The 15,359-nt window shown below is 34.5% G+C and overlaps 1 protein-coding gene across 3 annotated transcripts in view; it reads left to right on the forward strand.

Moving 5' to 3' along the window:
• The window catches only part of PDS5A (PDS5 cohesin associated factor A), a 74,475-nt gene that overhangs the window by 30,894 nt on the left and 28,222 nt on the right, over positions 1-15,359 (forward strand). For all 3 annotated transcript variants that reach the window (XM_058024436.1, XM_058024435.1, XM_058024434.1), the window contains exons 5-12: positions 396-493; positions 981-1,107; positions 4,434-4,514; positions 5,965-6,105; positions 7,160-7,275; positions 8,072-8,166; positions 9,054-9,199; positions 14,285-14,436. In XM_058024436.1, coding sequence (XP_057880419.1) covers positions 396-493; positions 981-1,107; positions 4,434-4,514; positions 5,965-6,105; positions 7,160-7,275; positions 8,072-8,166; positions 9,054-9,199; positions 14,285-14,436 — 956 coding nt within the window. The remainder of the gene's footprint in view (positions 1-395; positions 494-980; positions 1,108-4,433; positions 4,515-5,964; positions 6,106-7,159; positions 7,276-8,071; positions 8,167-9,053; positions 9,200-14,284; positions 14,437-15,359) is intronic.

The following is a 15,359-nucleotide window of genomic DNA, read 5'->3' on the forward strand; positions in this document are numbered from 1 at the left end:
ACAAGAACAGAGGGGTGGGGTTCAATGTGCTTTTAGAAATAGTATCTCATTTGTAAACATGATACTTGATGTTTAAAACATGATGTTTAAAATTGTATTGTTTCATAGCATGAAGAAAAAATAAGGTCTTATTATATTAACAAGTTCTGTCAATTGGCTTTCATACTTAAAAAATCAGATCATTCTGTATTTAGAGTTTTCTGGATATATCTTGCTCCCCCTGTGTTAGGAGCTCTTTATATGCAAAGCAAATATCCAGTCTCTTTCCCCAAAGTCCTTACATCTATTGTATATTACTTTTCCTTAAATAGAAAAAAACCCATAGCTAACATGATTATGTTTCTGTTACTTAATGTGAAGTTGTACTAGCCTAAATATCCTCATTTTTGTTTCAGAATTTAGCTTGGGTCAAATCTTACAACATCTGCTTTGAGTTGGAAGATTGCAATGACATTTTTATTCAGCTTTTTAGGACTCTTTTTTCAGTTATCAAGTAAGTTGAATAATTTCCATTATATTAATTGTCAAAATATCATCAAGTTTGGGAGTAGACTGAATCATGGCATAGTCTACAGATAAATATGTCTGAACAGAAGTCTTTATTTCCCTAAATGAGGAGCTACTGGGAAGGCAAATGAGTGTGAACTGCTGACATTATGGAGGGGTGTGTGTCTGAAAGTAGATGCTTTAAAATTTGCTGTCCATGTTACAGCAGTATATTTCTTTCCTATTAATTTACCTACATTTTTGTATTGGTTGTTATTGTCCTTTTTTATTTTGATTGTCTTAAAGCAGAGCTAGATTGTTCTAGATTTTTTGAACCTTTCTATAAGAGAAGAAAGGCACATAAAACAGTTTTGAGATGTGGAGAGTGTAAGGGAGAGCAAGCTGAACAACATTTGATGCTGTTTCTTGATCATACTGTTAGTATTTGTCCGAGTCTGCAAATTTAATATAGAAAATATTCTTTATGATCTTAGTAATAGCCACAACCAGAAGGTACAAATGCATATGCTGGATTTGATGAGTTCTATCATCATGGAAGGCGATGGAGTAACTCAGGAGCTGCTGGACTCAATTTTGATTAACCTCATTCCTGCACACAAGGTCTGCCAAGTAAAATGTTATCATAGAATTATTGTTACTATAACAGTATACTTACTGCCTTCTGCATGTTGTTTATCTCTTTATACACTTCAGCTATTGTGACTGTTTTATTTTCTCACATTCATTTGGGGATTACCTGCTGCTGTTGATTAGCTGTGTCTAGATTATTTGTTACAGAGAGATTGTACCACCTCACTGAAACATAAATAAAGTGTTTTCAAGCAAATATAATAGGAAAACATTGTATCTTGAGGATTGTAGGTAGTTGGTTGTTTCACTTTTTTGGTATGCTGAGTTTTTTTTTAATAGAGAAGATATTAAATGTTTTTGAATTTAAAAGAAGGAGGGCGGGGAAAAGATATTCCCAAGATTTCTGTGGTGTCTGTCTGTTCTCCCCAGCTTGCCAGTCAGGCTTCACTGCACCTTCCTAGTTGTGCTTCCCACCCCTTCCATTGTCTTTCTTCATTTAATTCACTTATAAGGAGCAAAGTGATACAGAACACTCCCCTTCCTAGAGGAATTGTATGTTCCTTGAAAAGGAGATCACTGGGACTGCACTTGAGCTTTTAAAGTACCTTCACTGTAATGCCTTAATAAAGTCAAAAAGTGAATAAACACAACTCCTTTAGCTGTAAAATACAGGAAAATGAGATGCAGGCTGATGGTGGTGGTGCCTTACACTGACCAAGAAAATTCCCTTGCTAAAACACTTATCAAAAATAGTATGGAGTATTATTTTTGATAAGTATGGAGTAATATTCCAGTTATTAATAAGAGGAGATGAAGTGCACTCAGATTACCAAGTATATGTTTCTGTTTGCTCATTTGTTGATTTAAAATAATTAGCAAAATTAAGGCATGTCCATCCATGACTAGACAATTAAATCAGTATTAGTATGGCCATTGTCATTTACCTGTGAAATCTCATCAAGCTTATAAAAGTATCTATTGCCTGAGATGAGTTTGCATTCCTTCTGTCATAATCATGAGACAGGAATGCTATTCTATCAAATCATTTTTATTGACAGCAATGAGATAATGTGTTGCTGAAACTGCTAAAACAGAGAGCCTCTTCTAACAAGAGTCCTTGTGAAAATACACTGTTCTTTGTAAGTTGCTTCTAATAAATTAGTGGCAAGTAGATATAAGGAGTGGAAGTACAGGGTGGTGATCTGAGATAATGCTGTTAACAATGATGGCATTGCTCTGAGGGTAAAGGCCCAGTAAAACCTTGCACAGCTTAACATTGTGTTGTGACTACTTGATTTAGTAGTCACAATAAAGTAAATAAAAGTGAATATGATCCTTTAACATTAATGTTGTTATAGTTTTGCCTAATGAAGAAAATTGTCAAGTGAAGCTCTGATAGAGAGGGAGACAAACTTGGTGTAAATATTGGGTTGTAATGCATATTTAATGTCACTTAGAGGATTGGTGCCATTCTTACTGGCTCTTGGTCATGACTGAGCAAAAAATGTCCTGTAGACAGTGCTCAGAATTGTAATTTGGTCAGTATGTCAGTCTGTGTTACTTTATTTGTTCCTATAACAACAGCACTTAAATGACTGCTTTACCATGGTAGTTCAAAAAAAGAAAAAATAAAAACAACCAGAAAGTTCTTTTGTCTGAGCTGCCTATGGGAGTTTGACTATTGTAACTATGTTCTCCTTTCATGAACAGATCTGCAAGAAAATTCTGTGATTATATTGCTTGCCTTTAGAGATGTAAATCTGAAGCACTGTAGCCTTAAGAGCACAGTTGATTTTCTTGTAGAATGCATGCAATAGCAATACTTCTAGATCTGTGCAGAGCAGTCAAATTACCAGTCATTCTCTGCTATGACATAAGAAAAATATCAGTCTGGCAAGACTAGATAGAAGTATGTCCTTGTAAAGAAGCTGAAATAATGTGGTTTGGATAATGCAGTCTGAAGTGGTGTATTTTTAATCAGACATGATATACAGTCTGCCTCTGAATCTAGATTGTATTAATTTGTACATCTGTTCTTAGTAAAGTGATGGTGTGGTGTACATTGTTCTCTGTGTGTGCTAATGTGACTCATCTAGTAAATTCAGGTTTTCAGTAGCAGTAGCATGTCACATTTTGACCCATGGCCTCAAACTGTAGTTCCTTATATTAATGTTAAAAGTAGTGCTGTTCAGTGAATATTTTTCTTCCCAGTCTTACATAAGTTATTCCTTAAAAACATTTTCATGTGTTAAAAATCTGTATTTTCTTCTGTACGTCCTACAGCTTGAGTTATCCAGACAGGGTTTCTTTTCTCCTAATAGTTGAAGTAGTTGATTTGTTTTATTAAGTTTCATATTACTTTTCTAGTCTGTTTTGATGTTTGGTTCTTCATTATTGTGGTGTTCTGTGTTGTGTGTGTATTTGGGTTGTTGGTTTGGTTGTGTGGAAGAATCCGGATTGAAGTTCCATAGAAAATGTATTTTAAAGTTTGAGATTCACAGTCCTTCAGTTTTATACCTGCATACCAGTCAACAAGGTTTTAATCATGGCTGGGTTTGGGAAGAAAGTCTTGGGATAGTCTTTGAGAAGAATTCATACAAATATGTCTGTCTTCTATGACGAGACATCAGTTTAGTGCTTTGGTGACTGAAGAAATATTTGTTTGAGCCTTTGGCCACCTTGTTTCTCTTTACTATCTGTTGATGAACTGTCTTTGTCATCTCATTAATTAAAGGAACATGAGGGAGTTGTTCTTGGTGTAGATTTGCCAAATACCATATTTCCAAGAATCAGTCATCCCTAGGTTTTACCTGCATTTTGTCTGCAGTGATTTGTAGTTTTCAGGGCAATCAGTTTTCAGGGCAATCAGCTCATCCATATCATTGTTCCCATCCAAGCTGCATTAATCCTTAGATGATATGGGATTTGTACAGACTAGGACAGCAAAATTTTTCAGATATTCTTTTTCTTGCTCAAGAGCAATATATCAGTGTTCAGATTTGTCATGTTACAATCAAATGCTTACTTGGAAAGTTAACAGCTAACTCTTCCCAAGTGTAGGTGCTTTGTGTAGTCTCATTGTGGGCTATCTCAGAGCATATGATGCAATTTGTGGAGAAGTCAGTGCCCAGTTTTACTCTCCAGACAAGGCTGAACTTGCTACAGAGTGTATCTTTAATGAGTATGTGAGGGGCAGACAAAACCACATTTAAATATTAATTTAAATTCATTCATTCTTCAGTGCCAGATTTGGTGCACGTTAATTTTCCGAGTATTCAGGAATGATAATGTTTCTTCAAAATCTGCTATTGTGTGTGAAAACTCTGTAAAATTTTATTCTATTTTCTTTATTTCAGAACCTTAACAAACAAGCGTTTGATCTTGCAAAAGTCCTGTTGAAAAGGACGGTCCAGACCATTGAACCATGTATTGCCAATGTATGTAAATTAATCCATGTTACCTGCAAGTAATAAGTGTTCTTGTTACTGTCTTCATTTATTGGAGATTTTATGAGCATTTTTATTCTTTTAAATATTGTTTATAGAAGCTACTGTGGTTTTCCAAATAGGATATTGTTGGCTTGGTTGTGAAGTGTGTGGAGTATTTCAAATAAGTGAAGAGGAAATTAATTTTTATCCATCTCATTCTAATGTTAAGCCTAAATCTAGGCTGTGAAAATGGCTGACCACTAAAAATTCTGTTACAACAAAAGGAATTATGAATAGTTCATATGTCCAGCAACCAGGCAGCCTTATTTCATACCAAGCTTCAGGATGAAGCGTTTCAGCCTACTGGCTCTTTGCTAGATTTTCTTTCCCCTCCTAAACTTGCTATGACTTGTAGTCATGAAGAGTAAAAGAACTATGCTTTTTACAAGGCTTCCTTCAAATTACAATTCCTTCTTGTTGAATGTAAGTGTTGTATGTTCTGCACATTAATACAGCTACTGCAGTCTTTGATCAATGTATTTTCATCCATTCTGTTGCCTTCCCTTGGTGCTAAAGCCAATAGAATTAATAAAATTCAGAGTAATTTAAATGGGAATTAGACAGATTCATAAAAGATTATTCAATAAGTATTTAAAAGCTCAAGGTGTCTGACTAACAGTTACCACATTCCCCTGTTTTTTTTAAGCTTTGTAATTAGTCGTATATGAAAACAGGATAGTACATGAAGTAACCTTGAGTTGAGTTAATACCCTTCTCCTTACTTTCTTTTTCAAGTGTGTAATAGCTTTTTTTGCTATTACATTTGCACTGCTGAGATAATATTAACACACAATATCTAAAAGGAAGTATTAAATTTTAATATACTTTATATAAATCCAAAAATAAATAATTCATAATTTAGGCTACTTTGGTTTGTTTCTGTTAGATCACTAATGACCTTGATACATTAGCCATCAAATATTGCAAGACATAATATAAAGACATCTGACATTCTTTAAAACGGATTTGAAGCAGAGGACCTTTATTTTCAGTATTTGATGATCTTCAGTTGGATTGGGCTTCAGTTATAAGAAAATTTTTTAAAAGCATTGGGGTTTTTTTGTTCAGTGTTCTACTGGATGAATATGCATTTTAAGTTAACAAGTCTTTTATTACTTGTTAATTTTGCTTTTGAGATAGTTACTGAGATTTGAAATTATCAGATTGTCATGTATTAAACTCCCTTGATAGATTTAATAAAACTGAACTGGGAAGGATGCTTTTAATTTCCTTGAGCCAAAATTGTAAGGGTGAAATGCTTTGATGTAGTGAAGCAATTGTGTTTTGAATGCCTTCCATAAGTATAAAACCATTAATGATACTACATTAAAAGAATTTTTAGAAATAATGTTTGCATTAATGAAGGAAAATATACTACATAATATTGTTTGTATTTTAGTTTTTTAACCAGGTTCTGGTACTGGGAAAGTCTTCAGTAAGTGACTTATCAGAACATGTCTTTGACTTGATACAAGAGCTTTTTGCCATAGATCCTCACTTGCTGCTGTCTGTCATGCCACAGCTGGAATTCAAGCTGAAGGTGGGTTACAGTGTAGCTTTGGACAGTCAGTAAAATTTTTGTTAAATGTTTTGTTAAAAATTTTTGGTTTATTAAGAGTGCAGAACTGTAGATTTAATAAGTGTTCTACTAGGGAAATAAAAATCCTATATTTATTGCTTTATTTTGAAGGTAAATATAATATTAAAGAAAGGATATTGGAAATTAGTATGCAATTATGTGCTTATTGTGCTTCCAAACATGTATTATGCACACACAACATATATAATCATTATAATGATAAATTAATGCAGTCTAATACAAAAGCTTTATGTACTTAATCTTTGGATTGCACCCAAAATTTATAAAGTAATTAGGCTGTGGTTGGCTTATCTTATGAAATGCAAATGTGTTAGCTTCAGTACTGATTTACAGAATTTTCTTTTATAAAATAATGCTTTAATAATAGGGGAAGTATTTCCTAATATTTCATCAGATTTGTTATTGTCAGCTAATAAGTTAGCTGACTGATTTCCTTGAAAACAGTTAATTTATCCTAATTTGGAAGTCTGTGGGGGTTTTAATTAAAAAGCTGTTTGACTTTCTTGAGATTGTAAGTGGACAAGAGAAATAATTTTGCGTGTGTGGATGTACATGTAGGATATGGTTGCAACAAACAAAAGTAACCAAGAAATAGGTATTTGGTGAAATTACATGTGACTTTCATTAGTGCATATGTGTTTATAACATCTTAATTGGTGTCTTTTCCGCACACATAAAATGTTTTAAAACAAATCATTAATTGTTTATTTTGTCAGATGTATATTAGAGTACTGTATATGGGTTTTTATTGCTGAAAAGAAGATTCTTTAAAAGCACAGGCATCTATTCAGTGTCTGTAATGCATTAGCTTAATATGTATATTTGTATATTTTGTTTCGTATGAATCCTATAAGGTAATCAGAGAGAGCGAGGATTATCAGAAATACTTTCAAACTCAGTTTTTAATCTAACTGTTTAAAAAACAGAAATAAAATTATTACTAAGATATTACAGATAATGATTTACTGTTCCTTTTTCATATTTTGATTTTTAGAGCAATGATGGAGAAGAACGTTTGGCTGTTGTTCGACTTCTGGCAAAACTCTTTGGCTCCAAAGATTCTGATCTGGCCACACAAAATCGACCTCTTTGGCAGTGCTTTCTTGGGCGGTAAGAGGAATGGGATAGAGTTCTGAATTTCTGTTCTTTTTTTGATGTTCTTTTTTTCTGTTTTCTTACAGTATTGCCTTTTTCATTTTCCTTCTAGAGGATATAACTATTTATATTTGAACAAATTCCTTATTAAATCATCAAAGCAGGAAACTGCATACAGTTATATTTTAGAAGGAAGAAGCCTTGAAAGACCGCTGCTATATTGCTATAAGCTAAGGCCATATAAGTTAGACAGACAGCACATTGTATGCATAGCAGAATTTACACAATAGCTATGCCAGCATTGTCTGAAATCTCATACTGTTCTGCTGTATCTGCAGCTCTGTTTTGCTTGGCATTTACCTTTCTGAGTGAAGAGATACTTTCTTTTACATAAATGAGAATTTCATAATCTTTTAAAAAGAGAATATTTTCAAATGGTTCCTGGTGATGCCCGTTTACATTTCTGTAATTTTGTGTGTGCATGTGTGTACATGCACACATACACTCAACATTGTATGGAGACCTGTGTTCAGAAGTCAGTGGGCAGAATCCATTGGGTTAACATTTTATCTACATACACCATATTAATTCCTTAATTTTAGTCCTGACTGAATTTCACAAGAAATAACAAATATTTGTATGAGGTACATTATTGAGATAAATTCAAAACATTTATATTCTCTAATTTTGCCATATGAAAGTATTCTAATAGTTAACAGAACATACTATCAACACATGTTACTACATAGAGAATAATACTGATTTGCAAAGCTAATTAAAAATTAACATTCATTATCTTCTGTCCCTCTAGGTTCAATGATATCCATGTCCCTGTGAGATTAGAGAGTGTGAAATTCGCCAGTCATTGTTTAATGAACCATCCAGACTTAGCAAAAGACCTCACTGGTGAGATGCTCATACAGGGGTTTAGAATAATCTACAGAATGAACAAGGGACTGTGTAACTATTTTTGTACATAGCAGTCTAGTTCTGAAATGCACCAAGTCCAATGCTTGATAAGGGGGGATGGAAGAGGTATTTGCTGAGTAATTGATTTCTGTTGAAGAAGAGTGCTAGTAATTAGAAAGAGGAGGAGTGTGTGGCTTTGTGTGGACTTTGTAAGAGTGAGCAGTGAAGAAGCCACGCATTGTAGAATGAATTTTAAAGTAATTTCAAGTTCTAAAGAAACTTTGGGTAAGCCAAAGCAAATAGTGGTTCGACACCCTGGCTTATTTTCAAAACTAGTCACTGAGTTCCCCACTACTCTGTTCCACTGACCTCAAAAAAAGCCTTTTTGCTGATCTAAACTATGAAGTTTCTTCTTTCTCTACAGTATCACATTAACTATGAGAAGATTTTCAGGCTTAACAGAAAATACTGTTGTTTTTTGATGCGAGCTATTCTACAAAAATTGTCAGTATTTCTGATTTATTATTCACATTTTTCACTCTTAGGGAATGAGAATTCTTTTTGTTTCTTCTTATTCCCTCAGTTCCCCTTTACTTACAGTATATTCTAGTCAACTTTATTTCACTTTATTGCTTCTTGCAAATGATGTTATCATAAAAGCTATCACTCCTATATTCTTCTGATATTTACAGTTACCTAGTTGTTTTATAAAACTTTAACATAGAAGACATTGGAACAGATGTTTCCTGTTGGTGGCTCTATATTTAATAGATTACATGGTTGTGATATATGAGACATTTAATTGATTAAACATTAGTAATAAATCAGAATACATCACACCTACGTAAAAAAGCCAAGCTTCTCATTGTTTCTGCTCATGACAGAATATTTGAAGGTTAGATCACACGACCCAGAAGAAGCCATTCGACATGATGTTATTGTTACAATTATCACTGCGGGCAAGAGAGATCTCTCTCTGGTCAATGACCAGCTGCTTGGCTTTGTGAGGGAAAGAACGCTGGACAAACGGGTAAGTGTGTTAATAGTGTGTTTTCAGCAGTGACCTGCTTCTAAGATACTTCACTAAAAGTAAAATAAAAAAACCTGAAGCCATGGAATCAGAGAATCTTCAGAGTTGACTATTAACAGGAATACTCACGGGAAAAAAATTATTTTCTTAAAAGAACATCTTAATAAAAATTCCATATTATGGTGGCATCCATCAAGTGTTGTCAAGCAAATAGGGTAATTGTCTTGTGATAACCACAGTTACATTGTAAGAACATAAGAATTGTCACACATGTTTAGGCCAAAGTTCACTATAGCCCATTATAATTCTCAGAGTCATCAGCTTTGGATTTGTGATTTAAGGCTTAAATCCTTAAATCACAAATCCAACAATTTGTGATTTAAGGATTTCTGAAGTCTGCTGGCCCTTGCTCATAATAACTTTCAACAGAACTGCTAAAAGTTATTTTTTCTTAGATAAAACTTGCCATTATATAAAGTTTATAGACAAATTTCTGTAACTTATTTTTCAGTAGTGTCAGCTCCTTCTTGTCATTACTGTTCTATTTCAACCTGTTTGCCCATTCCAAATCAGATGTTCTTTTGAGAGGCACATTGTTCCTCTTCACACCTTTTGGTTTCTTTCACATTTGCTGTCTTCAATCTGCTTATGGACAGATTGCAAAAATAGAATAGTTAGTATCTGGTATATAATATCTAAATTCTTGTAAAAGTCATAGATCGGTAACCTTTTGTAATTAAGATTACAGAATCTTAATTATTTTCTTCCTGCTTGCTTTATTAATTTTTTTTTAAATGTCTCTTAATGATACTTTAAGAAACCTCTTCAGAGGTCTCCTGGAATAAATCTGTTTGTCTCTCAGCCATACAGAAAGGGTCTGGAAGGCTTCCTGCTTCTGCAGTCTTTGGTGAAGATGTTTACTTAGTATGCTTTTAATAACTTAATTTTGAAACTGTTGCCCGTGCTTCATCAAGGATTTACTTTCAATTTGCCAGAGTTTATACTGTTTCCTGTTTACATTTTTTCAGATGTGGCTCCATGCTCTTTGGAGAGTGATGCCTAATAGCAGACTTCTCTTTACAATGTAGCTATGTCAATTTTTTTCCCTTATTATTGTTGTTTTTTGATAGGCTATAGAAAGGATACCCCCTATGTCTTTCTAGGTGTTTTTTTTAATTTTACTTTTTTTTGTTCTCCTTTTAAGTAGGAATGTTACTATGATTGATTTTGAAAATAATGTCGTCTTTATACAGAGAAATAATGATTTTGAGTATGTTCACTACTATAAAGCAGTCTTCAATTAGCTGTACTTGCAGCTTGACATTGCATGTTTCTCAGAAGTGATCAAGATCACCTTCCTTCTTTTTCAGCCCCTAAACATGTCCAAAAGTTCATTTATGAGATCTAAAAACTTTTAGTATAGTCACCACTTTGCACTGGGACTTACGACCTAGTGAGAAGGGGATGATTGTTACTGTGTCTTCACGAGTGTTTCTGTTTTCCTTTAGCTGTCAGTAAGAGGCAGTCAGCTATTACTGCACAGCTGTAATACTGATTTCTACAAAGCTAGGTCTTTTTTTGTGTGGCTTTAAATCAGTGTGGTGGCATGTAATGTTCCTCATACGTTAGACTAAGTCATTTCACACCAGTTGTAGGTTTGATATATTGCATTTCAAGGTTAGGTGCTTTTTCAGGTGATCAGTGAAGAATAACTTTGTACATGATGTTTCTCTTATAAAAATCTCTGGAGAGAGCTTTATTAAAAGTATATCCTGAGGGGAAAATAAAATTGAGTGCTGACTAGAAATTACTACAACAAATACTTCACATTTGAAGTAGACCACATTTGAAGTAGCAATATAGGATGTGTTAGTAAATATAGTTACTGCTGTAGAATGAAGATCAAGGACTTGTAAACTTTCATCTGTTTTTTAAAAATTATTTTTAGGATTTCTCTTCCGTTTGGGAGAGGAGCGTTGCTAATATCCATGTAACTATCTTTATATTTTCTGGGTAGGATTTTCTCAATTCCAGGCTGAGTGCACTATACCTTTTTTAATCACTCCTTTTCTTTAAAAGACCTCTGTATTTTGCTGACTGCATTTACCCCTTGTAGCTGGGTTTCTGTTGGATACATCTACTGCAAACTCCTAAATGATGGTTCATCAATTTGACTTCATCTTTTTAGGTCTGCAGTCATTTGTCAAATGAGTATTGCTATTACTATGGAAAGAATGCTTGTCCAACAGGCTGAAGTAAAGTGCCAACCTGTCATTTCAGTTCTGCCTCTTACCTGTATAAAGCAGGGAAAAAATTTAAGTCATGCTAACTGGTACACCATTTAAGTGATCTGGTTTTTTTCACTTGACCATATTCTAATTGACACAGTATTGGTAAGGATAGTCTAAACACTTCCTAAAGTGAAAGTTTCTGGCTAAAAGACACTACTTAATTTTTTAAAGGAATGTCCTTAGCTGTTGTGATCTGTATAGACATTTGCATGATGATTGTAACTATTTATAAAACAACAACAATTTTAAAAACAAACGAACAAACCCCCCTTCCACCAGTAGTTTTCAAATCCATTTTTATTGCTCCCCATGGAAAAGTAACTCTGGTAACGTGCTCCCCAAAAACTGAAAGCTAGTCTTTGGTAATAATTGTTCTTAGGAAAGCTCCTTTGGAACACTCTTTCAAAGGTCTTTCCAGCATCTTCACTTTTCAGAATAATTAGGAGACATTTTAAAAACAAATAACAAAAATACTCTTGTCCATAATACTGGAATAATCTTAAGAACCTGAGAAGTTAAGAGAGTTTTGACAGCTGACTTTGTTGGCATTTCTCCCAACAGTCCTTATGGAGTAGAGACTCAGGCCCTTCATAAGAGCTGACTTGCACATCATCAGCTTGAAGTCAAAAGCTATAGAGTGAGGAGCCATAGAATCATACACCCATTTTTGGTTCCTCTTTATGCATTTTTCTGCATGTGCATTAGTTTTAACTGTACTGAAAACCATTGTGGCTTTTTTCCAGATAAAGGAGAACTGTTGTAAGGTGTTTATTATTGTTTTGAATTTTCAATAGCAGGTTTTTTTTCAAAACTCAGCCCCACTGTCATCGGTGGAGGAATTTAATTATGTTGGTCAACCAAGGAAGCTAAGGTTATCAAAATTCTTCTTTTAATTGAATCAGGGTAGTAATTCTGTTAGCTGTGTTTATGTATGCTGTCTTTGAAACTGATTATTATATTCCTCTTTATGTTTATTTGCTGTTTCAGCTTTAATTCTCAAAAGTGTTTTACTCTTTTTTCTCCCTACATGTATCTCCTATTTAATGACTTGCTTCCGAGGTGTTCCAAACATTCTCTCAGGGGTTTGGTCCAGTGTCTCCTACTGTCACTGCAGCTGGCTTTCTACATGCTCTGAGATCTACTCTACAGCTATTTCACTAATCAGAATTCTATTTGCAATCCAGATCTCCTTTCTTTTGTAACTCCTTTTTACTCCCACGTTTTAGGCTTAAATTTTCTGGAATCATTTATAGAAATGATTTTTTGTTTTCTTCTGACAAGTTTTGCCATCCATCATTTCTGTCTCATATAGGAGATCTGATGAAGCTACCACCTGCATAGGAAGGGTATATCTGAATGCAGAAAAATATAAATACTTTTCTGAAAATGTTTCCCTTTCAGGCCTTTATTTTCTTTAAAATGTGCTTTAGACTGTAACAGGAGTGAACAAATTCCTGCTGAAAAGTTAAATAAAAGCATCTGTTTATAGCTAAAGTTTTTCTCTTTCGTGAAAACTGATTACTGTATTATGTTCTAGCAAAGTCATTACTATCTTGACTCATCTGTCACTTAAGAAATACAACAAGTAACAAAACACAAGTTTATTCTTTCCATCTTATTGTATTAACCTACTCCAACAGCTAGTGGTGTCTTGTGGTGACATTGAGCCATATTATCTTGAAGATTTGTTTTGTCTTTGCCCTTCAAGAAAAGGAAATAATTCAGTAAAACTATTAAGAAATTAAATGTGCAATACCTCAGTGGTATTGAGTCAAGCCTTCAGTTTAACAAGATTGAGGAAGTTACAGTATGAATAATAGTATCTACATTTGTGCTTCATAGACTGAGCATTGTTAGTCCTTGGGAGTTCAAGGCCAAAAGTGATACCTAGTGTGTTCTGAAAGAAATTATCTCTTTCAGTTCAAATTTAATGCGTTTCTTCTAAATGATGTGGGAAAACAAGTGTCTTCTGAGGTTTACTGTGTAAATCATTCAGCATGAGACACTATGCTGCCTAAATTAATCCTGAAGTCAGTTTTGGTATGATTCCTCACAGAATCAGCACAGGATGTCTTATGGGTCTTGTCTGTTAAATTGTTTAATAATGAGATGTTTGTTATTTATTTGAGTGGATAAAGTATGACCGCCAAAAGCAAGGTGGAGAACCCATGAACTCCTGTAGCTGTTGTACTCTGGGGTTTTTTTCCTCAATCCCTCCAGTCTTAGAGCAATTGCTTCAAGGCTTCAGCAAAATGGGCCTCTGCCACTGTCCTAGAAGGTGCCCTAGGAGCTCAAGCCAGGCAGGTTTGGGTTGGCTTAGGCTCCAGATCTCCTGTGTCTAGGCAAGGGTGCTATGAGATGGTGCAAGGCAGTGGGGAGAAAGAAGTCTGCCACTTACCTGGTGCCTTCTCTGAATAGATAAGCCTTCCAAATCCTGACTCAGTAAGACACTTATTCAGGCATACATGTTAAGCTGTACTTAACTTCAATTCTGCTGGCTAGCTCCCAGATTTTTTACACTCAGCACAGAGATGTACTGAAGTCCTGGCTGCTGACGGTATTTAATCTGCACAGTACTGGCAAAAAAACTCTTACATAGGCTTTGCAAATTTTCATCTAGAGGCTTCAAACAGCATTTTTCAGCTTTTGAAGTGTCTAAATACAGGAGATCAGAAAGTGGCTATTTTATCTTTCTTGCTTCTACATCTTTACTGTATTTTGTATCATTTATTTATTTATTTAATAATTTACCAAAACCAATTCCCCAACTTGTTTTAATTTCTTCCCTCTCAAGTGGCGAGTAAGAAAAGAAGCTATGATGGGTCTTGCCCAGCTATACAAGAAGTACTGTCTTCATGCTGAGGCTGGAAAGGATGCTGCAGAGAAAGTGAGCTGGATAAAGGATAAACTTTTGCACATATATTATCAAAATAGCATTGATGACAAGTGAGTCAATCTAAGTCTTCCTAATTTTAATTGTATAGTGATAAGAGATACTCTGAAAATATGTTCTTATCCTGCGAAAGCTGTTATATTCTGCATTTATGGGTTGATGTATGGTGTATTTAATTAATCATTAAGATATGTATGCACATATTCAAAATTGTTTCATTATCTGTTCATGGATTCATTTTTATATACTGATGGAACTAGAGCTATGATTTGCATTAACTAACTACTGTGTAAGAAAAGCATTGTTAAATCTGGCATTTACTATGCCAGCTGTTGTTTGCCTTACTCCTTTCCAGAGGCCAGGCTGTTAAAATCCATCCTCTGTGAGTGTTATGTGTGTCCACACCACAGTGCATGCACAGATCTCTCCTTTTGGCATATGGACCTTTAGGTAGACCAAAAGCTGAAGAAACATCAGGGGTGCTTTCACATTTGATTTGTCTGTGTTTTGTCATTCAGTCCCTTTGATTTTTTGAAATACTATTTTGGTGTTGAAAAAAGTATTTTGGCCAAGGTTTTGGAAGATTATCAATAGTTTTTCAGGAAGAGAGAAGCTGTGATTAGCACACAAAGGCAGAATTTCAGCCTAGATTTTTAGTATGGTGGACTCAGAAAATTCTTTACTGTTTCTTAGCACCTTGCTTATGCAGCCTGGTACTTCAGAATGTTTTGTTACCTTGGTGACTAGTCTGAATGGGCCAATAGCCTCCTTCAGTTGCCAGTTACGATACTAAATTTTTAAGCACTGCAGTGGTGAAGGCTCTGGCTTTGTTCATCTGGCTGGTTGTAAGTGGGCCATATTTGATTAGTTGGCACCTTTTTTGAAAATCAGGAAGTCTTCACATGGTTTATACAAAGCTAATTCAGCATATATGTGAATATATACTTTAGTTTGCATTGGTTTTTCTACCATGCTT

This window comes from Melospiza georgiana, chromosome 5, assembly GCF_028018845.1.
Source record: "Melospiza georgiana isolate bMelGeo1 chromosome 5, bMelGeo1.pri, whole genome shotgun sequence".
NCBI classification, from domain to species: domain Eukaryota; kingdom Metazoa; phylum Chordata; class Aves; order Passeriformes; family Passerellidae; genus Melospiza; species Melospiza georgiana.